Source organism: Pyxicephalus adspersus, chromosome 9, assembly GCF_032062135.1.
Source record: "Pyxicephalus adspersus chromosome 9, UCB_Pads_2.0, whole genome shotgun sequence".
In the NCBI taxonomy this organism is placed as follows: domain Eukaryota; kingdom Metazoa; phylum Chordata; class Amphibia; order Anura; family Pyxicephalidae; genus Pyxicephalus; species Pyxicephalus adspersus.
In genome coordinates, this window is record NC_092866.1 from 53,963,644 (window position 1) to 53,989,135 (window position 25,492).

A 25,492-nucleotide genomic window follows, 5' to 3' on the forward strand; every position below is an offset into this window, starting at 1 on the left:
TCCTTAAAACACAGTAAAACACTTACAATGGAACCACCGAGTATATGGTCTATCTCCCTACTGCTGACTTGAAACATTACTGTACATCTGATAGCCTGCTTACCTTCTGATAGAGTTCCTGTAACCGGTAGTAAAAGAGTCGGCAGGACAGACAACCAAAGCGTAGGTAAGGGCTGAGACCTGTAGGGCTTGCCAGTAAAGAGTTTGCATTCATTCTGGGCCTCTCATAATTGGCCACCCATGCCTGGAACACAAATACATAAATGATGTAAGTACTAGAACAAATAACACTAAATGACCCCAGAAAATCTCCCCTATCCATAAACAAACACACACAGGAAAAACTGGACAGTAACCAATTTGTGTGGGACATCTAAAAGAAACCTAACCAAATACAAGGAGAAAACACAAACTCCATGCAGCAAATAGGACTCTGGCAAGAGTTGAACTCAAGGCACTGGTGCTAACCACTAGACCACAGTGATCATGTGGCACAAATGATATTTAACAGCCATCAGACAGACTTGTATGGAAGGAAAAGCACAGGACATCGCCTCCATTTACAACAGGTACCTTTCTTTCCAAGTGTCTGTCAAGACGGGCCAAGGCCTCTGTTTCACCTCCGGGCCACACTGCTGCTCCTTGATTTTTGCATGGGAAGCCTGAAACACAACACATACAGACATATACAATACAGATTAGTGCACCGCTTATTGCATTATAATACAAAGTAAATACAGTATAATTCTAAGTGCTAATAAATACATGTATAACAAATTTCTCAAGACAGCTCCGTTTTATTTGGTGTCTGCTAGTGCTAGAAGGCATCAGTAAATTTTAACAAATCAAGGGGGTCAACTCACTGCAACTAGCACCCAGACCTTTCCTTGTACCATCTAATTTGTACTTCTTAGCTTTGTACGTCTGCATCCTAAAATCAAAGTGACACCTCCCACAAAACACCTCTGTTCTATGGTCTATAAGTGGCTATTGATGGTTGTGGGGCAGCGCAATGTAAAATAAACGTTACAGCTCCAACCTGGCACATGGGGATGAATCACACTGCACATACATGGAAGAACCAAACTGGTGAGCAACAAGGTTCTCAAATGCAGTCTGTATTCACGGCCGAACTGAAAGTAACCACAGTATTTGCCCCAGATTTTTTTTTAAGCTCGGTGGGAAGAAGCTGCAGGCAGGTGGTGGTCCCTGTATTGTGACCCAACTTTTCAGTTAAAAAGTTACTGAAATGTGCTGGGTGGTGCGCCCGGTTAAAATGGTCTGGGGAGAACACTGAAACACAACCTGCTATGGCTAAAATCCAGGAGTTGTAGACAGTGGAGGTATGGACAGTGCTGCACTTGAGTTCTGATCTTCTCTATACAACCTAAAGGGTTGGAATGCAGACAACCTCTTCTGGCCTAAGTGATAGCGTCTCTCCAATGGCCCATGGTCACAGCAGGAAATAAACTCCCACTATCAGACACCAAGAGGAGTGGTGATGTCTGTTAGATCCAAGCATCATCACAATGACAAGGCCACAAGTTTCCTAATGCTCGGAAGACATTTACAAAGACACGGTCACTTTACCCTAAATAGGCAAAACCTCCCGATGTCTACAAGCATGTTCAGATTAAAGTTTATACTCCTGTGACAACAGAACAAAATGACTTACCGAGTTCCTCAAGAGATGGCACCCCATATGTGTCATCATGCGTGCTTTTAATATCTGCTCGGCACGTTTCCATCTGTTGTCGTGTGATGCTGGGGACGGGCCGGCGAGGAAGTTCTATTCGGCTGATGATGGCTTGAAACCTCTTGTAGGTTAGTGGGGGGCTGTTACCATTCAGTTCAATGATTCTGTATAGAGAGGAAAAATATGTATGAACCAATCTATATTAATACTTTGATATATCTTCTGAGAACTAGAGCATAGGGAAGACTGTTCATAAACATGGAAACGCATACATATCACTTACAGCCCTGGGTATTCTCACAGTTTGTAGAATATATCACACAGTAGGCTCTGCTCATTTGTGAACTTAGTTGTGGTCAGTAAAATGTAAAACAACCTGTGGGTGCTATGCAAGCAATGCCCATTTCTGTAAGGATCAATGCTCCATCGCTAATAAGTGGCTTCATAACATCAGCGGTTTTCTTCAACAAGGCCACAATGGAGTCCTCCTTGTTCATATGAGCACATTCATAGCTTCTAGTAATTAGCGAGGGTGCAGCAAAGGCTGAACTTAAAAATTAGGCTGTAAATCCAAGTGCATGAATGTACTGCCTGCACACGATGGACACATGTAGTTTACAGCTATGTAATTAATTTTCCTGGTTTGAAAATACAGTACATACTAAACTTTTTTCCCTGTATCAAGGCAAGTGATTTCTCATGCACTAGGACAGCAGAATGCATCAACATAAATTAAAGTAACACACATTAGTGTGAATGTGCCTCTAAATCCAGTCCGTTGTAGAGCAAAGTTCAGACTTGGAGAGGAAGAAACGGCACGAGTAGCTGATCAGGGATGCTGCACTGCTCATTTGCTAACAATATGATGACAGCAGGATAGAGCAAAGTGCCCAAGAAATGAGGACATCCGTCTTCTGCTTCTCCATTCACTGTCCCCTCCATACTGGGAGGAAGACAAGACCTCTAAGTGAAAATAAACTGCAGCAACATCCTACACAGACACTTTAACATTAAATCCTATTTGAGTGCCATTTAACCAATTCTAAATTTGATAGCAAATGATAAAATGAATGAGAATTGTCCCTTAGTTTAAAACATCATTGGGATTTATGAAATCTGCCTGATTTCAGCCCTAAAAATGCTTTGATCAGTCAATAACTTATGGTTCCTGCACAAGAACGAGGAGGGAGAGGTTCAACATTGCTGAATTCATATGGTAGAGTGAATGAAAGGATCCGCACATCCACATAGTTATATTGCAGCATGATGTTTTGCTTATCAAACACTTGGGAATGCCGTCATACTCCATACGTTGCCTGTAAAGAACAAAGCAGTACGCGGACCGCAAGGTATTGTGGGGATGTGGCAGCGTCTTTATATAATACTGGTTCAAGCCACCTGCTGTTCAACCCGGCTGAGGGAAATCTCATTACATAGCTCCAGCCTCTCTTTCCAAATCTGAAGCTGTCAACAACTTATGCAACTGTGTATTCTATATTCCCTTTCCCATTTTTTTTATCTATGCCAGTGATTACGCTGGTGGCTCAAATCCAGCCTTTGTGGTTTCCCTGTCCTCTCTGCACGTGTTGGGAGGAGCGACGGCTTAGCACGGGGACACAGAAACCCACGGAGCACATGCCAGGCTGTGTGACTCCACGGGTAGGTAGAGCCACCACCAGGTGGCAGTGATAACACTTGTTTAGCTGGGAGGGTGCAGAAAAACCAACGCTTGCCGTGGCATGAATGAGTAATGGGTGCAAGTTCGTCCTAGCATTAAAAATAGTTATCGTCATGTTCCATTTCAACCCCCTTCTTGTGTGGGTTTTGCTGCCCTCTTTACTTACAGGCTTACAAACACCTTTTTTTTTATCTAAACTCCTCTGACCATCCATAAAGATTGAATAAGGATGAGTACCTATAATAGGGCACACCACCTTGCTAGAAATTTTCACTCCTTGCTGCCTTGTTGGCCTTCCAACCAACAATATGGTAACCCCTAGCACAGACATGTGAGGGTGTGCTAAAGTGCATTGGCAGATAAAAATTGCTCCCTATGTTTGGAAAAAAAAACTAAGATAGTCAGCTTAATAGTGTTTGGGTGCATCAAAACAAAAGGTGTATAAAGTTTTAAAATAAAAGCCTGTCCCTTGCTAGTATGCTGCAGAGAAGAATCCCTTGTTTTCTGTGTAGGAGCAGTGGTCTCTCTGCTGAGGTCTAACACATCCCTTGCTGAGTCAGATCTAAAGTCTCCAATCTGCAGAGAACATGAGTTTTGTAGACTGGAGAGCTATAAATCTGGTGGCAGCGTTTTGAAGACATCACTGCTTCTACACAGAGCAAGGATCCCTCTCTGCAACACACTGACAGCTAAACAAAATATAATATAAGCCTGCATGTCTTGTTTTCATTCATCTGAAATGTATTCTTGCAGTATATTTCAGCTATACTAAGCTCAAAATAACTGACGGGCTGAGCTTGTGAGGCTTTTTAGATTAGTATATACAAACTAAAATGACTCAAATGGTAAAAGTGTATTTAGTCTTATATTAACACAAAGGCTGCTACACATGTTCAATAATTGTCGCTGGAAAGGATCTTCCACGATTCTTTCCAACGAAAAAAAAGACTGCACAATGAATGAATGAGTGCTATACATACAGCGCCGTTCTGCTGTATAGAGAGGGGAGGAGGGAGAAGGACAGAGCGGCACCCCGCTGTGCTCTCTCCCCTTCCATTACGATCATTCGTCGATCCACCAGATCGGATTCATGAGCGATGAGTGCTGTACACACGTCAGATCCTCGTCTGATATCAGCCCTGAGGAGATTATGGGATGAGAATCATCTGACGTGTGTACGTAGCCTAGGTCTAACAATTCCAGTGACTGCAATAACTGGTCAGAATTTTACAATACAAAACTCATAACGGTCAGCTTATCACCTAATAATAAAGATATAAACATGATAAATGCAAAGACAAATATTTCCTCAATTATAAAGGTGCCCAGCATTCCCACTCAGACTTGCTGCATCCCAAGACTTTACTGGTGTCGGCACCACTGCTTCTCAGCTATAGGAAGCCCGGCTACATGAAGAATCATAGGACATTATTGTACCAGAATGGTGCCAGTACAATGCCCCTTTCCTTTCCATGTTTTGTAGCAGCTGTCAGAAAATTCTAAACCCCCGAACACATCCAGAAACTGGCAATAACCAGAACTCCTGTCTGCAAAATGTAGAATCAAAAATTAAAGTGTGTGTGTCAGATGTTTACTTTACAAATGTAAATCAGCAGCCTGTGTGACTTATACACACCCTGTGCTAAAGTTCGAACTTTGTACACAAGTGGGGACAGGGACAGGTCTGTTTATTAAAATGGTAATGCTGCATTTATACAAACACTGCAAAGAAGCATACTTCATGTTTGTTTTATAACGGTTTAGACCATAAGGCACGGGTGTCGATCTCTGGCCCGGGGGCCAAATCTGGCACGCAACGTCCTTTTTTTTTTATCCCCCAAAGGACTCCTAAATATGAACTGCAGCTGGCCCGCGGCTGCTGTGAAATAGCGCCACTACTACAATTCCTGGAATCACTCGCGTCTAGACCTGAGGGCTCACTGCCTATGCCTGGCCCCGCATTGAACTGTTTTATAGACACAAGTAATGCCGGGAATTGTAGTAGCGGCGCTATTTCAATGAAGGAGTTTCCGGGGGGCCATTCATAGGATTTAGCCCTGTATTGCCCGCATCTGGCATTTCTAGCACTACCCCTCAGGTACACGTGGGAGGTGCCAGGATGCTTTTGGAGTTACAGGGGCTTCTTGGCCACCCATGGCCTTGTGTCATATAGCAGTGTCTCAGGCTGAGCGTAGCCTGATGTTATCCAAGTGATGCTAGACGTGATCGAATCAAGGTTTTATATCTAATGAGAAGGAAAAACTTCAATTTTTTTTCAATAAATTTCAAAGCTGGCCTGCAATTTTGTCTAGGTTTTTAATTTTGGCCCACTGTGTATTTGAGTTTGACACTCCTGCCATAAGGTATTGATCGTGCGGTGTCTGTTGTAGGCTTTCAGAGTAAGGACTTTCAGCCATCGCTGACCACTTAGAAACTGACATCGCTCACTCAATATCCTCATCAGCCAGGGTTCTTCCAGAAGTTGCTAGGTGTTCCTTGAGCTTTTAGCAACCAAGGATCTATTTGGATGGCATTCTTCCCACCAGCCAACAATATATAAGAGGCATTCTTCCTATAGACCAAAAGGCTAATGTACCATGAATTGGGCATATCATAAATATTAGCAAGAGAGAGATATGAAAATTATTTTAAAAAGTTGGCTTAGAGCAGAGGTTGGGAAACTCCGGCCTTTAGGCCAGTCATGGTATACGATAGTTTGTTCCAGCCTAACGCCCCCTGGCCGATCCGGCCCAATCCCCGATGCCAACCCGCGGTGGAGTCGCATGCGGCTCCTGAGCCTCTGCGTTGTGGCTCCCTTCCCTATTTGAAGCGGCCGGCGATAACTCTTCCGCCACCGGGGTAAATAGGGAACAATATGCATTGCGGAGGAGAGGGATTTCCCTTCAGGGGTGTACCTGGTGGGGGACGGAGCCTTTAGGCCAGGACTCAAGAGAGAGTCCGGCCTAGTGTGCTCCTGCCTACCTCTGAAATGGCCTAGTGGCCAAAAAAGTTTGCGGACCTCTGGCTTAGAGGGTGCTGGAGTGTTAGTACTAGATAAGGTTTGGGTCCACTTGAACTGTTGGACTTCTCTGTGTCTGTGCGTAATAACTGAAACAAGCTTATAAAACAGAGTTCTGCATGGAAAACCAAATATGCCAGAAATGATCATTTTTCCTGGTTTAGTCCTACTACAATATGAGATGCTTGGGAGCAAAATCAGTTGTTGTTGATATCACCATCAACATTGCTTTGGTTTTAAGGGCCTTTGTTGGACAGATTAATTATGAAGGGCACCATTGTACACCGTTCACATGACTTACTTGTCCAAGTCATACAGGGTATGAGAGTTCTCCACAATGACTTCTACACCAGCTTCCTTGGCCAGTTTCATGATGGCTGCATCTCGCTCCTTCCCAAATGGTTCGGAATCATACTCAAATGTTAGCCGGGTGACACCCCATTCCTGAAACATAGAGAAAAATAGAGAGGTTACAGAAGGAGACTGCAATATACTGGTACATATGACTTTTTACAGATCTATCATTGTAATGGTACCAAGCTGAGCTGTTTTTTTTTTTTTTGCTGCTGTTCTGTAATACTTACAGGTCTTCTGCTCTGCCAGACAGAGATGTATTATTGCAGAACTGTGTAAATATTAGGACTGGATTACTAGGGACACAAATCCTTGGGCAGGTAGAATAGCTCCCATAAATGTATGGAAGAGTAGTGGCTTTTTAATTCATTAAAACACTGATGACGTGGAACGTGTAGTCTGAGATTTCAGTGCAGGGTTCAAGTTAAAACATCCTACACGTCAGAGGATTCTCATGCTCTTATCGCCTCAGGACTGATATCAGACGAGAATCTAACATGTACTGTCGGATCCATGTATGACGAACGATTGTGATGGAAGTGAAGGTAAGAGCTCGCAGCAGGGTGCCAATCGATCACTCTCCCCTCTCCACAGAGCAGAATGGCGCTGTATGTACAGTGCTCATTCATGAATCTTTCAGTCTTTTGTCCTTGCAAAGGATCCTGAAAGATTCTTGGCAACAACAAAAGATTAACGTGTGTATGCAGCTTTATTCAGCCCCAAAGTGTATTTTTTGCCATTTCATGCACTTAGCCATGTGTTACGGCTAGTCATGTCACCGAATGGGCTCTCTTTCTCTTTGGATCTTCTGTAGCAATGGCTTGTCCTCAATGATGCAGCAAAGGGTGCAGATGTGATATCTGAAACTGCCTTAAAGATTTAAGGTTGAATGATGCTGGGTGTCATTCAGCTTAGAAGAGTAATGGCACCTTGTGGCAGAACGTTACTATTTGGGGTAACATCGGAAAGAGGGTGAGCACTGTAGCCAAAATGCTGCCCCCCCCAGCTGAAATTATCTTATGCTTGGTTCTGCTAATGCCATTGGTTTTCCAGGTTGAATGACACATGGCATTATTCAACAAACTCCCAGGGTGTCATGGGCTGGCCTGCTGTAATAGCTGGAAATGTTGTCATTTATTGAGAAGTGGATGCTCACATCTTTGCTGTCTAGCAAAGTATTACCGGTACTTAGACCTATGTAACTCACTGGCATCTGACAGATCTAAATTCATGCAAACACAAATAGAGATAGCACAGTGGTACCTGTGCCAGGTTATTATGCCAAGGCTGGTTACACTTGGCTTAAGACTTCAGTGTAATGTTCACAATAAAACACCTCTGTTATAGCTGATAGTGTACTAACTCCTCAGGTCCTACCAGGCTTTCATTTATTGTACTCCAAAAATCAGAATCATTAGAGTAAAATAGGAGCCTAAAGTTGCTTAAGTGGAAATATTTAATGCCTGAAGCAGGTTTCTTGAAGGCCATTTCTTTCTTTGTATGTGCACATACATTGTACCATAAACATCAATTTCCAATACTGCCATTTAAAGCCAAACTTCGGATTCCCTACTCAGCCTGGTTTCAGTTTCATTGGGTACAGTTAACAGGGTCTCTTAAGTAATTTTAGATGTGAAGAGTCTCCCTTTGCAATCACCACCGTCCCGTGCCACCGAGATCAGATAGCAGTCACACAAGCAGTGCATTGTTCCAATAGGTTAGCCGTCTCATAGACCAAGGCTACGTACACACAGATGAATATTGTCTGATCATCGCATCAGGGCTGATATTGGCGAGAATCTGGCGTGTGTACAGAGCTCCTTGTCTGTACTGGAGGATCCACGAATGATCGTAAGGAAAGTGAAGAAAGTGCAGCGGGGTGCTGCTCGCTTGTTCCTCCCCCTCTCCAAAGAGCAGAACGGCACTGTATGTACAGAGCTCGATCGTGCAGTCTTTTGCACATGTGTACGCAGCCTTAGGTGATCACATCAGGGCTAATATCAGGCGGGAATCTGGCACGTGTACAGCGCTCTCCAATGTTGTTCGGATTCATGAATGATGAAGACTGCAATGCAAATGAAGGGGAGAGAACACAGTTGGGTGCTGCTTAGTCGTTCTCCCCCCTTCCCTTTCCAGAACGGTACATACAAAAGAACGGTGCTGTATGTACAGCTCTCATTCATGAATCTTATTGTCTTTTGTCATTGGAAAGGATTGTGACAGATCATTTTCAACCACAATTATTGAGCGTGAGTACGCAGCCTTACACTGTGAGGAGTAAAGCAGAACCAGTGTGTAGTGATGTAAAGAAGGAAGCATAGCCTGAGTACGAAACAAATATAGCAGTTCCCATATACACAAAATTATATATAGATACAAAGTTTATTTTTTTGACTGCACACATTGGTCCAATTACTTACACCATACATGTATACATAAGAATAGAAAACACCTAAAATTCCTCTTTTAAAAGAACAAAGTTTTTTTCTAGCTCAGGCTGTTTGGCTGTAGTGGCACGGAGTGTAGACCTGTAGACCATCAGCAGATTGTAGTGCCAGAGGTTGGTAATCCCAGCTTGAAAGCATCCCAATTACCAGCATTTTTATATTCAACACTGTCAATACACACTGTAATTGGCCTCCAGCCTTCTTTGTGTACTTGGCCTAGATACTTTGCCACAAAACCCTGTGCTCTAAAAACAGGTTTATAATCCTGCAAGGCGCACGCTGCGAGGTCACCGTCACATTGGCTGGATGAAGATTCCCAGGTAAGTCGTGCAGAAAGCTCAAATAAAGGGAGAAAGATAGTAAAGGGGTCGAGCAGATGCTTCCTGTGAGATGGGTTTTTCTGCTAGGCTCGTGACTATGAACAGTCACGTTTGTCACAGCGGTTACCCCCCACTTACCAACAGAGACTGTGCAAATACAAAGAGCTGACAGTGCTGTGATCACTGCATGGGGTAATGTTCATATAAATATATATATCTCTCAGATCACTAAAATATTTGTACAGCCTTAAACTCAGGCTTAAACAAGGAAGTCACAGACAAGCGCTGGAGTTTGGTGATGATGATTTCTACTTGCTTGTTTTATTTTAATACATTTGGGACAGCACAGTAGCTCAGTGGGTAGCACTTTGGCCTTTGCAGCGCTAGGTCCCAGGTTCGAATCTTGGCCAGGTCACTATCTGCATGGAGTTTGGATGTTCTCCCCGTGTGTGTGTGTGTGTGTGTGTGTTTCCTCCGGGCACTCTGATTTCCTCCCACATTTCAAAGACATGTAGTTAGGTTAACTGGCTTCTCCCCCCCCCCAAAATTGACTTTACACTGACAATGACATATGACTATGGCAGGGACATTATTATAATTATTATTACACAGTATTTATATAGCGCCATCTTTTACACAGCGCTGTACAAAGTCCATAGTCATGTCACTAACTGTCCTTTACAGGAGCGCACAATCCAATGTCCCTACTATAGTCATATGTCATTAATGTAGTGTAAGGTCAATTTTTAGGGGGGAAGCCAATTAATTGAACATTTTTGGGATGTGGTAGTCGGAGTACCCGGAGGAAACCCACGCAGACACGGGGAGAACCTACAAACGCCAAGCAGAGGGATAAGGGACAGCTGGTGATATGACTATGGACTTTGTATAGCGCTGTGAAAATGTCAGCACTATATAAATACTGGATAATAATAATAATAATATGGCGTGTTTACCATAAAGGCCATTCATGGTATAGCAATAAATTCACCCTGGGAGAAAAAAAAAAATCCACCTGCTGGTTGCAAGTGGTCAAAACACAAAACTATGCAATACCTCATATGTACCAAACAACAAAAAAATGTATTAAAAAATTAAATAAGAAAACATATTACAGTTCCAGTATCTTGAACTGTATAGATAACAGAATTGGTTTGCTAAAGGAGGACATTTAACAGTTCTCCCCAGCCCCTTTAAGCTGGGAGCACCACCCCACACTTTTAAGCAACCACTCGGCTGCGTTGGGTAGTTACTGAGAAGTTGGGTCACAGTACAGGGGCTGCCACCAACCTATAATTTCTTACTACCCAGCTTAAATGAATTTCTGGGTTGAGCACTGTTTAACAATACAATTTATAATTGAAACATCTGGATGAAAATCATAGGGCTCTATTTATAAAATAGGCAATCTGACATTCCCTGGTTGGAATCAATTACTTCCATTAAAATCATGAACCTGGATGATTCCTATGGGGAAATGTCCGATTCCCTGTTTTATACCTAGAGCCCATAGTGTTGTCCTGGGTATCCAGTGCATTTTTGAGTATGTGTATTCACCAAGGAGAGCTGTACTAAAAATAAAATCCTAGAGAACCTGCATTAGACTTAATCTTCATTTTAACACGCCACTGTGCTGAGTGCTATGGAACATTAAGACATTCTGTTCCATGCAATTTTAATCAGGAAGGGCTCAGTGGGATTAAAGAAAGGCACCTCCTGCACTTTTCTCACACTTGTATTTAGGAGACTTTATGTGGGTTGTAAAGATGACTGAAGACTGCATGATACTTATTGTGTAAGCCAATTTTTCTTAATTTTTTATAAAGTTTGCATGGGATAGGAAAGAGTTTAACCTGCAGTCATGTTCATTTTTGCTGTTCCTTGTTGTATAATAAAATGTCAGGTTTAGAAATCTGTTGGTTGAATGGCATAAAGGGGATGAACATAAGTCAAAGCTTTACATACAATTTGGCCTGAATATTAAAAGGACACTCAAAGGAAACCCAAAGGTACAAAGAGATCAAACTAATGCCCACAACAGGTACATGCAGGAACTTTATAACTGTGCAGTATCATTACTGTGGAAACATTTTTGGGGCCATTTTTTATTCCTGTGTGAATGTGAATAGGAGGAAAGTTTAGAACATCTCCCAGGCCTTTATTGTTGTCTGTAGATCTATCCCGTACTTTTTCATCCTGTGTTCTTTCATGGTGGACTACACAACTCCACCCTCTTTTTACTGAAGTGAGGAGAGGTGGTGTTCCGCAGCCCAGGAAGAGAGGATTATGGAAGGAATGATGCCTGTTTGGGATTTCGGTGGAGCAGAGTCAGAACTTACAGAAGGTTGGGAGGTATTATTCTGCGAAAAAAGACTGCGAAGAAAAACACTTTTCCTGTGCTCCGTGTAAGCTCTGAATTTCTATAGGTGAAGCTTACACAGGAAGGAAGACAACGCTCCCCCCCTCAAAATAGGAGCATTTTTACACTGAGTCAATATATTATTCCTCCATAGCTTAAGGGGTGTGGGGTATTTTCTTGCTCCTGGTGGCAGGACAAGTGACTAGGTAAAAGGGGGTAATAACACACCTGTCCACCTGCTTTAAAATGAAACCTTATAAAAGACTTAAATTTCCCCTCAGTACTGACATCTGCAAAAAAATAAATACAGGGATATTCCAGAATCTTTCTGTCCCTCCATAAATTCATCCAGAGCTTTACTGCAGAAATAATTCTGCATTCTGCACACACTTTCCAGCTGTGAAGCAGAAAAACTAATTAATACTCTATGGGCTGCAATGCTTCTTGAAACACAGCTTCAGCCTGCGCCAAGAAAAGATTATACTCAGTGAAGATCTCATTCATTTTCCTCCATTTGTTTGTATTATCATATTGCGGGGGAGTGCATGGCAGCGTTGGCGGTTTCTATATTTAACATCCAAGATTCGCAGAGACAGTCTGTGCATAGAAGCGTAGCAGACGTGGTCTAATATATTCCCTACAGGACTCTGATGGCAAACTTAAAAGGATCGGTTCGGAGGAGAGTTAGAGTGTGCTGAATTTAATAGCTGAAAACTTGACAAAGCGCAACGAAGCAACTGAGTAACGAGGAGCTAACTGCGTCAGTGGAGGTCAGTGCTCAAAAATAGCTCAAGATCCAAGCAGATTCGGAAAGATAATTATATTTCATATATAGCTTGGATTTCTGCCCACATATCTTGACAAAACTTCGGAAAAGTAGCTAACTTTTTCAACAATTGATAAGGTCTTTATCTGTCACAAACATTTGGAATAATTTAGAGAAGATTGGAACTGTGAAGTGGAGTCCAAAATGGCTGGCAATGAACCGGTTGCCAGTATTGCTTGTGGTATCTGTGCAGCCGATTGTTTCCCCTTTATTGACTTATTATGCCCGGTTTTGTATTGAGGGTGGTCATCAGGTACAGCTTTCTTTCTAGTAAGGAGAATAGTGAGCAGCACAATAGTGACATCACTTCAAATATCCTGTGATTAGAAATCAGAGGCCCAACATTATCCCATACTGTGGGTACACAGCAATGAGGCTACAGGGAGGAGTGCTTTTTTAACTCTCATTACAAGGCTTTTAAAATACTTGCAGGGGTAGATGTTGAAAGCTCTGTTTCAACTGAGATAGGCACTCTTCCAGAACTATATCTTTCAATAGCCTTTTACCTAAACCCAGCGCATAAACAAGAGTCAAGGCAGCAGCACCGTTTTGTTGGGAAATGAAGGATTGAAGATGCATGGGGCTTTGGGAACTCATACTGATAAAAATTATTATTATTATTATTACACAGCATTTATAAAACACCAACATAATATTAAGCGCTTTACAAAGTCCATAGTCATGTCACTAGCTGTCCCTCAAAGGAGCTCACAATCTAATGTCCCTACCATAATCATATGTAATTACCACAGTCTAAGGCCAATTATTTAAGTGCATGTTTTTGCAATGTGTACCCAGAGGAAACCATGCAAACATGGGAGAACCTGCAAACTCCCATGCAAATAGTGTCCTTGCTGAGATTTGAACCTGGGAGCTAGCACTGCAAAGGTGAGAGCACTTACCTCTGAGCCACCGTGTTGACATGCCCCATTAAACCGGGTTTAATGTCCTCTGTAAAGTGCGGTAGTATATGCCATCATTATATAAATGACATAAAAATAATGTATTCTGCTATGTTTTAGGCGTATATACACCTAGCGTAAGTTTCATTGACTCACCTTAAATAACCGTGGGAAGACATCTGCTGGCTGTCCACGTACTACAAATAACCTGGAGCCCAACTTCCGTAAACTGGAATCAAGATCTTCCAAAGACTGAAGGAGGAACCTGAGAGAAACAGACAGGACTTAGTATATACTCTTACAAGCAACACACATAGAACCTAAAGATTACACCACCTATCAGAATAGATACTTTGCAGTTTGGTAGATGACTGAGAGTCTACAACCTCAGGAACCATACATTTATGAACGGCCAACCAGAAAAATCCTAGCACCAGGTCTATCAATGTTTAGCATCTATTACCAATAATCTTACTTGTTCCGAATTAGATTTTTAATAATCTTTCCCTGTGGCCTAAACAAACCACCCATATGAAATTTCTGCAGAAGCTGTACTGGTAGACTGATTCAACCATCGCTTTGTTCATAAAGCAAATTGAATGTAGACCACATAACCTTTAAAGTAGCCTATTAACATGGCTTAAGTGACTTTGTGCTTTGTCCATGCAGGGTTCAATATATATACATGCACATTCTTGCCTCATTTTCACTCCCCCAGTTCTCGAATCAACCAAGGCTTTGGAGTCCCAAGCAATTACTTTGTACCTGGAGACAGAATAGGTTTAAATGTACTGATTCCATTCCTTTATCCAAAAACTTAACAGTAAGTTGGAAAAGCTATGGGGTACCAGGGCGACAACACTGATTGGATCTGTGTTTTCAAAGGGGGAGCCAGGTGCTCCTCCATACCTGGGAGTACCAGGTGCTTTCTTTGGTTTCTGGTGCTGGAAGAAAAGTACTGTACATGCTGCTGGAGATTATATTATTTAGAAAACCCGAATAGGCAACTTTTTTTTTCTTTTGTATTGGAAATTACCTAGATAATCTGTAAGAAATTATTGCTGTGTCCCTGCAGGAGAGAAGGTTACCCCTCAATTTCTGCTCTTTCAGGTGGACAAGAAAGCAACCGTACATCAACCAAATGAATAGCAGTATAGCAAAGGGAAAGGTTGGATGCAAAAGGGAAACTGCTATTGTATATCATTCCCAGTTAGCAGAACATAGGGACAAAGTCTTCTTAGATCATAGAAAAGGTTTTGTGTGTGTGGAAGAAACAATAACTAGGAGTGTCTTCTGCATGGACTGCCTTCCAAAACATGACTTCCTGTACAGACGTTATATAAAAGTTATAACTTGGCTGGTCTCCAAGGAGGAACGCGACTAGAAATACCAAAGAAACCTGCAAACCGGCCAATGTGATGCTTACTGTTTACTCACAGGTATCCCATATGGGTCAGATAAGGACACAGAAAACCCTCACACAGCAAACACGCACAAACAGGTAAAGAAACTAGGTGACAAATGCTGCTCAATTGCCGGGTGTTCGGAAGAAGCAACGTAATAAAATGACCCAGTCAGGCTTTAAAAAAGAAAAACATAGACTTTATTTTATATACTCTCCTCTATGGCTGCCTGTTTTTCTGTTTTAGGGCTTCTGTTCCAGACCTTCATAGGGGTTAGTTGGCATAGACGGTTGGGTGGCTTTGCAGTTACTGCTTCCTAACCACAGGAGATCAACGCTCCCCTGGCACCTTAAGTAACAACTGTCCATCCATTAAAGCAACCTTCATCACTGGTTCATTTTGAGGCATAGTGGTTATGGCTGCCAGCCACCCAGGAATCGCTACCCAACTGTGTGTGACCTAGCTCCAAGTCTCTTCAGCATTTCACACTTGTTGAAGCACCCAATACTCGTATCCCATTGATCTGATCCATATATTATTCCAGGACACAGCAACGAGGTAGAGGTATGAGGACAGAAGCACAACAAGTGGATAGGAACACAGATATCAGACAATGGGCTGGAAGTGTCATCCGATGAACAGACTGACATGAAGGTAAAGTGGGAATACCAGGCCAGGGGAGTGTATAGTATTTGAGCACTTGTATTGCAAGGTCCCCAAAAGGTACACACAGAAAAATAAAATCCAACACAGTGGTGCTAACCATTCCCCAGTTTGTCCAAACCAAAAAAAACTTTTATAATTTCTCAGGTGAAATGTGTGTCACTATCTTCTGAATGGGAACATTGTAAAACATCAACCAAATGAATAACAGCATAACAACGGTACAGGTTGGATGCACAAGGGAAATTGCCGCTTCATATCACCTAAACAGAACAATGGGACAAAGATTCCTTCTAGATCATAGAAGAAGTTTTGTCTATGTGAATAGCCAAAAACTGGGAGTGTCTTCTAAGAACACAGGTCAAAATGTACAGAACGAAAAACAACATCCCTCCAAAATGTGACTTCCGGTACAGAAGTTATATAAAAGTTTTAACTTGGCTGGTTTCCAATAAGGGACATGCTAAGAAATACAAAAGAAACCTGCAAACCAGGCAATGTGATGCTCACCCTTTATTCACAGGTATCCCATCATCAAACATGCACAAACAGGTATTTTATACAGGTGACAACTGTTTTCGGAACAAGCTATATGGTAAAAGACACAATAACACCAAAATAATTCATAGAAGTTATTTAATAAGGTCCTCTCTGGCTGCCTATCTTCTGTTTCAAGGCTTCAGCCTCCGTAAGGGCTATTGCATATGGATGGTCGGGTAGCACTGCTGTTACAGCATCCTAACCAAAGGAGACTACGGATGCCGGGGGTGGCCTTTTAGCCATCATGTCAAACCACTCATTAAAGCAGCCTCCAACAATGGTTCATTTTGATTAGGCATGGCGGACATGGCTGACAGCTGTCTGTGTGAACCAGCTCCAAGTCTTTTCAGCATTTGACACTTTCTGGAACGTCTTGATATCTGTGTCCCTTTCATCTGATCAGGACACAGCAATAATGTTAAGGAAAGTAGGAGAACCATGCTGTTGGAGTTGAAAGAATAAGATTTATTTGTACTCATTGAAATAAGAACGAGAAGCAAAGAAATCACTTCTTCATATCACTTAAAAAAAACAATGGGACAAAGATCCTGTTGAGATGACAGAAAAAAATGTTGTCTGTGTGAAGAGCCCAAAAATGGGGAGTATCTCCTGAGAACACACATCAAAGTGTACAGAACGAAGCCCAACCTCTCTCCAAAATGTGACTTCCGGTAAAGACGTTATATAAAACTTATAACTTGGCTGGTTTCCAAGGAAGAATGTGCCTGTAGACATGAAAACAATCCAAAAATGGGGCAATGTTCTGTTCACCTTGTACTTACAGGTCACCATGTGTGTCAGTTTAGGACACAGAAAAGACTCTCACACGATCACATAGGTATATAAACCATATAACAATATCTGTTTGGGACATATTAGCACTTTTTATATGGTTAAAAAGACCAAGTGAGGCTCAAAATGAATAAAAACCCTAGTGATCAATCTCCTCTATTCTCACAGAGTGAGACAGAGTGACACAGAGTGATCAGAAAGGGATTTTGAAAGGCACAGAGTGATCAGAAAGGGAATTTGAATGGCACATGAGTGATCAGAAGGGGAATACCGGTATGAATGGCACATGAGTGATCAGAAGGGGAATAATCTTTCAGAATCTTTTTTTTCTAGATTTTCCTCCTTTAAAATTGGATGCGTCTTATATTCCGGAGCGTCTTATACGGCGAAAAATACAGTAAGTAGAAGGCTGTCTAAGTACTCAATCCGGTGTCCAGCCCCTTTTAGCCGGCTCGGCACTTTTTAGAAACCACTCGGCTGTTACTGAAAAGTTGGGTCACAACACAGAGGCTGCCACCCGTCTACAAGCTTCTGCTCACCCAGCTTAAAAAACTATTTTTGGGAGAAAACTGCAATTTATTATTACCTGGTTTTAATCGTAATACAGGGAGTTTAATGTCTCAAGCATCACCTATGAGCAATTACAGCATGGAGGTTGATGTTCTAGGCTGCAAGATTTAACTGCCGAGTTCAATTGTCAGTTTGCAGAGTTTGGATAAAACTTATTATACACGATTGATTTCCGACAGTTAGACCACGGTGAAGTGATCACCGCAGAGATTGTGAATATGTCATCAGAAGTGACAAATCTATCCTCAATGCTAAAAGGAGTGAACAGATGCTGTCTATGGATGTTCGCTCACAGATCTGTCATCAAGGATTGATGTTTGATGCAGCAACTGATATCTGTGCAATATCGACTGCATTATATCTGTACACATGCTAATCACCAGAACGAGTCTGCCAGGCTGGGTTGCTGGTGGTACCCAAGAATTATTTTTTAACTTTGTTCAACGCCAGTTTCTGATTGATCAATTACCCCATGATGAGTAGAGAATGGTTCAGTACGAATTACATAGAATAGCTGCAGAAGCAACTATGTAGTTCAAAACAAAGAGAATTGAGAGACTTGTGCTATGCTGGATGAAAATTTTTGCAACAACCTTTCTGGTCTAACCTAACTAACTGTTATTGGATTCTTTGGATTTTAATTATATTAAACACACAGATAAACCACAGCTGAGATAACATACAGGGTCTCACATTAGCTCCCTGAGCTAAGGATTGGATAGTTTGGGAAACTTAGAACTTTTCTAAAACAGTGTTTCCCATTCAGGGTTCCTCTGGAGCAGCAGTCGCCAACCGGTGGCCCGCAAGAAACATTTGGTGGTCTGCGGCTCTGGCCGGTGCACGTCTCGGAGCGGGACGCACCAGCCAGAACTGCGGACCATGTTCCCCGCACCGAACGCAGGCTCAGGGCAGGTTGTGTATCTGAACACAACCTGCCCACTATCCCATTACAGGCTCAGATCTTAGTAAGTCATTGGAGGTGTGGAGAGAGCGGCTAGAGGAGTATTTTACTATCAGGTCAGAAAGGTAAGTGGGACAAGAACTGTGGATTGATTTAAAGGCAAAGCACAGGAACTTGAATTTGATTCTAAGGTGAAATGGAAGCCAATGAAGAGAACTACAAAGAGAGGCAGCAGAAGGGGAGCGGTGGGAATGCTATCAAATACTAAAGCCATAGATAAGATCAATAGGACAGACCAACAACTAGCATTCTCAGAGCACATCAACAATGACTGCATTTATAATTCTCTTAAGGTTTATTTAAACTTCCTACCCACAGAGAGGAATTTGCATGCAAGTTTTAAGAACAAGTACAAAGCAACACAGCAGGCAATTTTAACTGGCTTGGCCCCTTGAGGACAACTATGAAAACAAAGTGAGAATGCAGAATATTTAGAGACTAACTAGAAAGACTTTGCATAGACTAAAGGTGCGTACACACTTCCAATTTTTATCGTTCCAATCGAACGACGAACGATCGATTGGGCAAAAAATCGTTCGTAAAAAAGTAACCAACGACGCCGACGAACGAGGAAAGTCGCTGGAAACGAACGACCGGACCGACGGATCGGATTGGACGACAATCGTTGAACATTGTTCGTGTGTACGGTCGTTCGTTGATCGTCCATGTTCAGAGCATGCATAATGAACGAACGTCCGTTCACTTTCCTGTCGTGCACATAGTTCCTCTATCGTTCAAACGATCGTATCTATTGTGTGTACAATATCTACGAACGATCGTGTCGTTAACTCTATGTGCAGGATCGGTGCTATACGATCGTTCGCAGATATCGTGCATGAACGTTCGTCGTTCGTTTTCCAACAATAATAATTGGAAGTGTGTACGTAGCTTTACGAACAGTTAGAATATGTTACATTTTTACTGCTAGATCTACATCTGAAAGATTTTTCTCCATGGTCTTTTTCGGGGTATGTTTTAACACATAAAATGTCACTACAACACGAGTTAAGAAGAATCTCCTCATATCTCCCCCCTCCAATTAAAATTTAATGTATACAGAAATGATATTTGATGCAGAGACATGATCAGGCTTTTGGAAGCCACGTGTCATGACATACGCTCCCTAAATCTATTAAGCCTACCTGTACTTTACACCAGCAGATATTAAAGAGATCATTTCTCTTGGTCAACGCTAGAGTCAACATTTAACACTATGATCTTTAGAATTGAATCCAACACTTTTGCACTGGTTGTAGTTTAGGTGCTTACAGTGGCTTTCAAAGGTTTTACCCAAGCCGGCACTCTTTGACTAGCAGCCATTCGAATCTGTATTTTCAGATTGCAGGGGAATCCCTTCTAGAAATGTTTACCTCTACAGCTCTAGTAAATTAGTGTGATCATTTTGTCATAGAAAGTCATCAATAAATAGAAAAAGAAGAATGGGGCATATCTGGGGTATTTGATAGGCAGTGTAGACCATTTTTTTCCCCACAATCTTTTTCAACATTACAAAATGATCAGCAATAATCTTTATACATAATTATTTATATTAATATTAGCAGAACAAATTGTGAAATGTGTGGTGTTCAGTAATGTTAGTTGTGAATGAAGAGTGTAATTCCTATGGTTGGTGGTCAGTGAAAAATTGATCTCCCACTTGCAAAGATCAATAAAGAAAGAGGACAATTTGGCACGGATCAAAGAATTGCTGGCAACCTAAAAAGGAGCCCTAGCGTTCCACGGAATCCCGATTGAGAAAAGAAGGTCTAAGGTATTGCTATTTTATGATACAACCTGCATTTAAGTTGAACCTATGGACATGGAATGCAACGGTGTACTGGTGTGGGAGAGGAGATAGCTTAGCACTGCATAAGTACCAGGCTGCAATTTACAGCTTATACAGAGATTCTTCTTGCTCTCCTTGACAATTGGAATAACAGCGGAACTAACAGAAGTTAAGTATCAGCAAATGTATGGGCTCACTTGGGCTTGCATTCTCATTCCTCATTACTTAGTATGTGCTGCAATAATATGCCTGCAGTATTATGTCTGGAAAATCCCCAACTTACAAACACATGCATAGTAAGCGCTATGATAGTTCCAATCTGCTGACCTCGGGCACACTTGTAAGCCAATAACCAGCAAGGCAGCTTACCTAAAATGTCTTGACTGCACTATGAAATACATAATTATTGCAAATAAGGTAGCCAGTGCTACAAGAATAATAGAGGCTGCCATTACTTGGATTGGTTGTCTCTGGATTTTATCATATAGAGAAGCCTTTCTTGATTTCTTTAACATGGGACCCTTAAATAACTTTAGGCCCTAAAGAAACTCCTGACAAATATTACCATATCCACAGTAAATTAATGTGGTGGTCAGTGGGAAGAATGTCATCCCTACAGATAGCCAAAAAAATAATTGGCGTCATTTTATCTAACCCACGATGGACAAATTACTAGCAATTTCTGGAGGAAACCTAGGGTTTCACAGAACTGTGTTTGAGAAACATGCAGGCACCAACCTTGGCTCAAGAAACCCCTGGCATCTTCTAGCGGAACCCCGATTGAGAATGGCCGATATACACGGACTCATGAAGTAAATCAGTGGGTCAGACAGCCAGTACATACAGGTAACCAGCCCAGGGGGCCAGTACATACAGGTAGCCAGCCCCGGGGGGCCGGTACACACACGTAGCCAGCACCGGGGGGGCCGGTACACACACGTAGCCAGCACCGGGGGGGCCGGTACACACACGTAGCCAGCACCGGGGGGGCCGGTACACACACGTAGCGGGGGGGGGCCGGTACACACACGTAGCCAGCCCCGGGGGGGCCGGTACACACACGTAGTCAGCCCCGGGGGGCCGGTACACACACGTAGCCAGCCCCCGGGGGGCCGGTACACACACGTAGCCAGACCGGGGGGCCGGTACATACACGTAGCCAGCCCAGGGGGCCAAGTACATGTAGAGTAGTCAGTAACAGAAGTCTCCATAATAAACTGTTCTGGTTTGTTTTAGGCCCCATTTATTCTTATGCCTTATGGTAAAAAAAAAAAAAAAACATAGCATGTTCATAGCTTGGTGCTGGTAATTTTGCATGTACCTGGCAATGCACTTGCACCTAAGCTCAAATGCCATGCATGGAAAGCCAAGGTACAAATATTTCAATTTCGGAAGCAAACTAAATTACTTTTGAATTAGTTGATAATTTTAAAGCAAACCTGTCCTTTGCTAATGTTTGCAGAAAATGCTGCCAAACAAACTCCTTAATGTTTAATCAACATATCAGTGCTTAAAAAATATTATTACTTTAGTTATTCCCACCAAAAAAATGCCACCCACATGACAGCAACACATTACAAAGACAGAAATATGTGATGCAAATATAAGCATCATGGATATTTTATCAGGTAAATGAATAATATGGACCTATTGCTATTAAGACAACAACATGATCAGTATTAAGTATCGCTGATTCTTTCTGCTTTATCGAGTATTAATATTTTCTAGAACTGAAACCGTTACTTCTATTCTACATTGCTTTAGCACAACTGGCAGAGATAAAAGTGATGAAATATCTCACTAAATTGACTTAATGAACAATGTTTAGTGGCAGAAGTGTAACAAGCCTGTGAATGCCTGACATACGCTGAGATTATAATGAGGAAGCAGAATCCGCTCCTGCTTCAACTTCCCAAACTGGACCGAATCAGGAATACACCCCTGGCAGAATGTTCTGGATTGAGTCTTGGCACGGATCAGGTAGGTTGGCCCAGGCTTATAGTTACAAAACAAAAATAAACACGTGGTTTACAGGGCTTATGTAAGGTCAGGAAAAAAACACAGCAAGCTGTAAAATGAGCTGTGTATATACATCAGATATAAGTCACCTGAAGATGAAGGGCTGTGCTCGTCTCAGGAGAAAATCTGAGATGTATACAGCAGTCCTCCGAGGTCCTCCAATGACCTGCTGCAGTGGATTGATTAGTGACCAATCAGGAGTGACCATTGTGCATTTCTAAAGAGGACGGCACAGCAGGTTCCACTCGCTCATCCTCCCCTCCTCATATAACAGAACGTATGTATGTATGTAGAATGAATGTAGAACAATTGTTTATTCATCTGTCACTAGAGACGATCACAAAAGATAATTTCCAGCAACAGTCCTCTGACATCCATCAGACCTCTGTACACAGCTTAAAGCAGTGTTTTTCATCCTTTTTTGAGACACTGCAATTTTTTACATTGAAAAAATCCTGCGGCACACCACAACTCAAAAATATTACAAAATGACACTGTAGCCAATTCTCGTCTCTAAGAATAAACAAGGTAATTAAGCTACCTACTGCCACCCACTGATATGGACGAGTATTACATTACTCTGCCAGTCACTACAGCACAGACACTCGACAATGGTAATTGGATAATTTCCCATGGTACACCTGAGGATCTCTATTGCCAAACTAGAGTGCCGTGGCACAGTGGTTGAAAATCACTGGCTTAAGGCACCAAACTCCTACATGGCAAAGCCATCGATAGGAGACCATCAAAGACACATATGGTATTCATTCTAATAAGTGTCCCTAAATATCCCACCAGACCACAGAACCAATGAATATGGTGATCCATCCAGGTGCCCCATCAGCTCTCACCCATAGCTATGACTTGTCTCATGGGTTCTCTCGCAGGTTAATAACCCCCTCCCTATCAAATACAGGTAGTCCCCAGGTTACATACGAGATAGGGACTGTAGGTTTGTTTTTAAGTTGAAGAATTTGTATGTAAGTCGTAACAGGTACATTATTTTAATAAATGCAATTAGGACCGATGTTCGTCTCAACATATTATTAGGTGGGTTGGTGTCAGTTACTGTATAAAATCCTCACTGTGAGTTAATCACAAGCAAAGCAAAAACAAAGCAGAGTTTGTCCTGGTTATTAAGAGTTACAAGAGGCTGCACATGAACAAGCAGGGAAGCCCCAGTCAGTAGGTCAGATGTCCTTAATCCGGGGACTACCTGTACCAAGTCTCAGCCACAGGTAGCTATGCCTTCCAAGTGAGCAATCCCTCCTGTAGGTTATAAATCGCTCCAAGTGGGTGAATTCTGTTACAGGTATTTTTCCCTAAATAGTGAAACCAACAGGTAGACACAGCTTGCGATCCCCACTACCCCAATCAGTCTCTGGAGAAGCTTTTCTAAAACTTTTTAATGTGGAGGAACTCTTGAAATAACTATCTGGGCTTAGGGAACCCCTGACAAAAATAATAATATCCACTGCTCACAGTATATTAACATGGTGGTCAGTGGGAAGAATGCCACCCTTACAGATAGGTATCTAGGCTTGTCCTAAGGACATTAGTCCATTCCAGAAATACCAAGCCTTACCCCTAAGTCAGTAGGTTCATCTACAGTGGCCAGACAACCCAAAGTCTGTGAAGACCATTCTACCCCACAGGGGCTAAAAACTTACTTTACTATCCCTTCACCCCCTTCTCATCATCATTGGAAATGTAATGCCCCCACTCCCCCAAAAAAAACAAACACCCTTCCTTCTGGTTAGTGGATCCATCACCCAGGCAAGCAGCCTCTCCCAGAGACAAGACCTCTCTTCCTGACCTGTAGTCCCTCTCCTGAAGGATTAACGCTCCCTCTGGTCATTACCCTGGCAAGTGCTACAAAGTTTAGACTCCACTCCCCACCGTCAGACTGCAGTTCCTCAAGGTTCCTCCAGAAGTTGCTAGGGCTTCCATGAGCATTCTGTGTGTTTGGGGACCCCCAATATTTTTTTTTGGCTATCTGTAAGGGTAACATTCTTCCCATTGGCCAGGAATGAAGGAGGCATTCTTCCTACTGACCAACAGGCCAATGTACCGTGAGCTGTGGCTATAGTAATTAGGGTTGGAATTCCTGAAATATATTTTAAGGGTTCCTCTATGTTAAAAAGTTTAGGAAAGCTTTCCTAGAAACAGCAGACCGTTCCCTGATAATTAGTGAAGTCCATCTAGCCTTTACCAAGCCCAATACCCTCCACCAGAGCCCATAGTCCCTCCCACAGGGAGCAGACCCCTCCCCTGAATACTAGCTATGACTGGCAATTGGCCTGCCCCAGAGAACAAAATCCCTCCCCAAACTTGAAGCTCCTCCCACAAGGACCAGACCCTACTTATAGTCAGTAAACACGCCCACATAAACAACTGGGAGTGGCTACAGACCCTCCTGGTCAACTATAGGTACAGATGCCCTCCAATGAAGGGTCTATGTTAATTCTAGCTCCTCCCACACACTGTACCACTACCAATGACCTATACTCTCACTGAGGTGTCCCTCACACAAGCCCCGCCCAAGTCACGTGTACTGCCATGTCCGGTGGCTGCGCTCTCTCACCTCCACCTGTTCACCCCGCCAGAGGAGGATGCGGCGAACCAGGGGTCCAGGATATAGACGCAGCGGACACAGCGGGCCCCCCGGAGAGCGGCTAGCAGAGACGGGTTGTCGTGCAGCCTAAGCCCCTTCCGAAACCAGTGTACGGAGCTGACAGCGGCGCCCTCCATTCCCGGGAGCGCTTCTCTTCAGCTGCTATGAGCGGCAACTCCGAGCTTCCAATATTCGTCCGGTATCAGCTCGGTCCCCGATGCTGTCAGTGCTGGCGGCTCAGGCTTCAGTGTATGTCTGCAGCTCAAACACGAGACTGCCGAGCCGCTGAGAACGCCCATCGACAACCCTGCGTTCTGATTGGCTGCTGTCTGGTGAAGGGGCGTGACTGGCGGGGATCACATGCAGGCCATGCGTGTGGTGACAGTGGGAGGGGGGAGCTGGGTGCCTCCATAACACAGAACCCGGCCATACGCCAGGCGGGGTATGTAGCCATGGCAACCATCAAATGGGGTGATAGATGACCCCAGGGTGCCCACAACTCCCCAAAACACAGAGCTCAGCCATATCACAAACCCCAGGGGG

General features: G+C 42.9%; 1 protein-coding gene across 2 annotated transcripts in view; it reads right to left on the reverse strand.

Annotated features, from left to right (window-relative positions):
* Nucleotides 1–25,232, reverse strand: part of CRY2 (cryptochrome circadian regulator 2) — a 40,328-nt gene extending 15,096 nt beyond the window's left edge. The window contains exons 1-6 of one of the 2 annotated variants that reach the window (XM_072422069.1): nucleotides 24,920–25,232; nucleotides 13,758–13,866; nucleotides 6,695–6,837; nucleotides 1,676–1,860; nucleotides 574–662; nucleotides 104–244 (exon numbers count right to left, since the gene is read on the reverse strand). In XM_072422069.1, coding sequence (XP_072278170.1) covers nucleotides 104–244; nucleotides 574–662; nucleotides 1,676–1,860; nucleotides 6,695–6,837; nucleotides 13,758–13,866; nucleotides 24,920–25,086 — 834 coding nt within the window. In that variant the 5' untranslated portion in view covers nucleotides 25,087–25,232. The remainder of the gene's footprint in view (nucleotides 1–103; nucleotides 245–573; nucleotides 663–1,675; nucleotides 1,861–6,694; nucleotides 6,838–13,757; nucleotides 13,867–24,919) is intronic. The other variant, XM_072422068.1, reaches the window with a different exon arrangement.
* Between the last annotated feature and the right edge of the window lie 260 nt (nucleotides 25,233–25,492).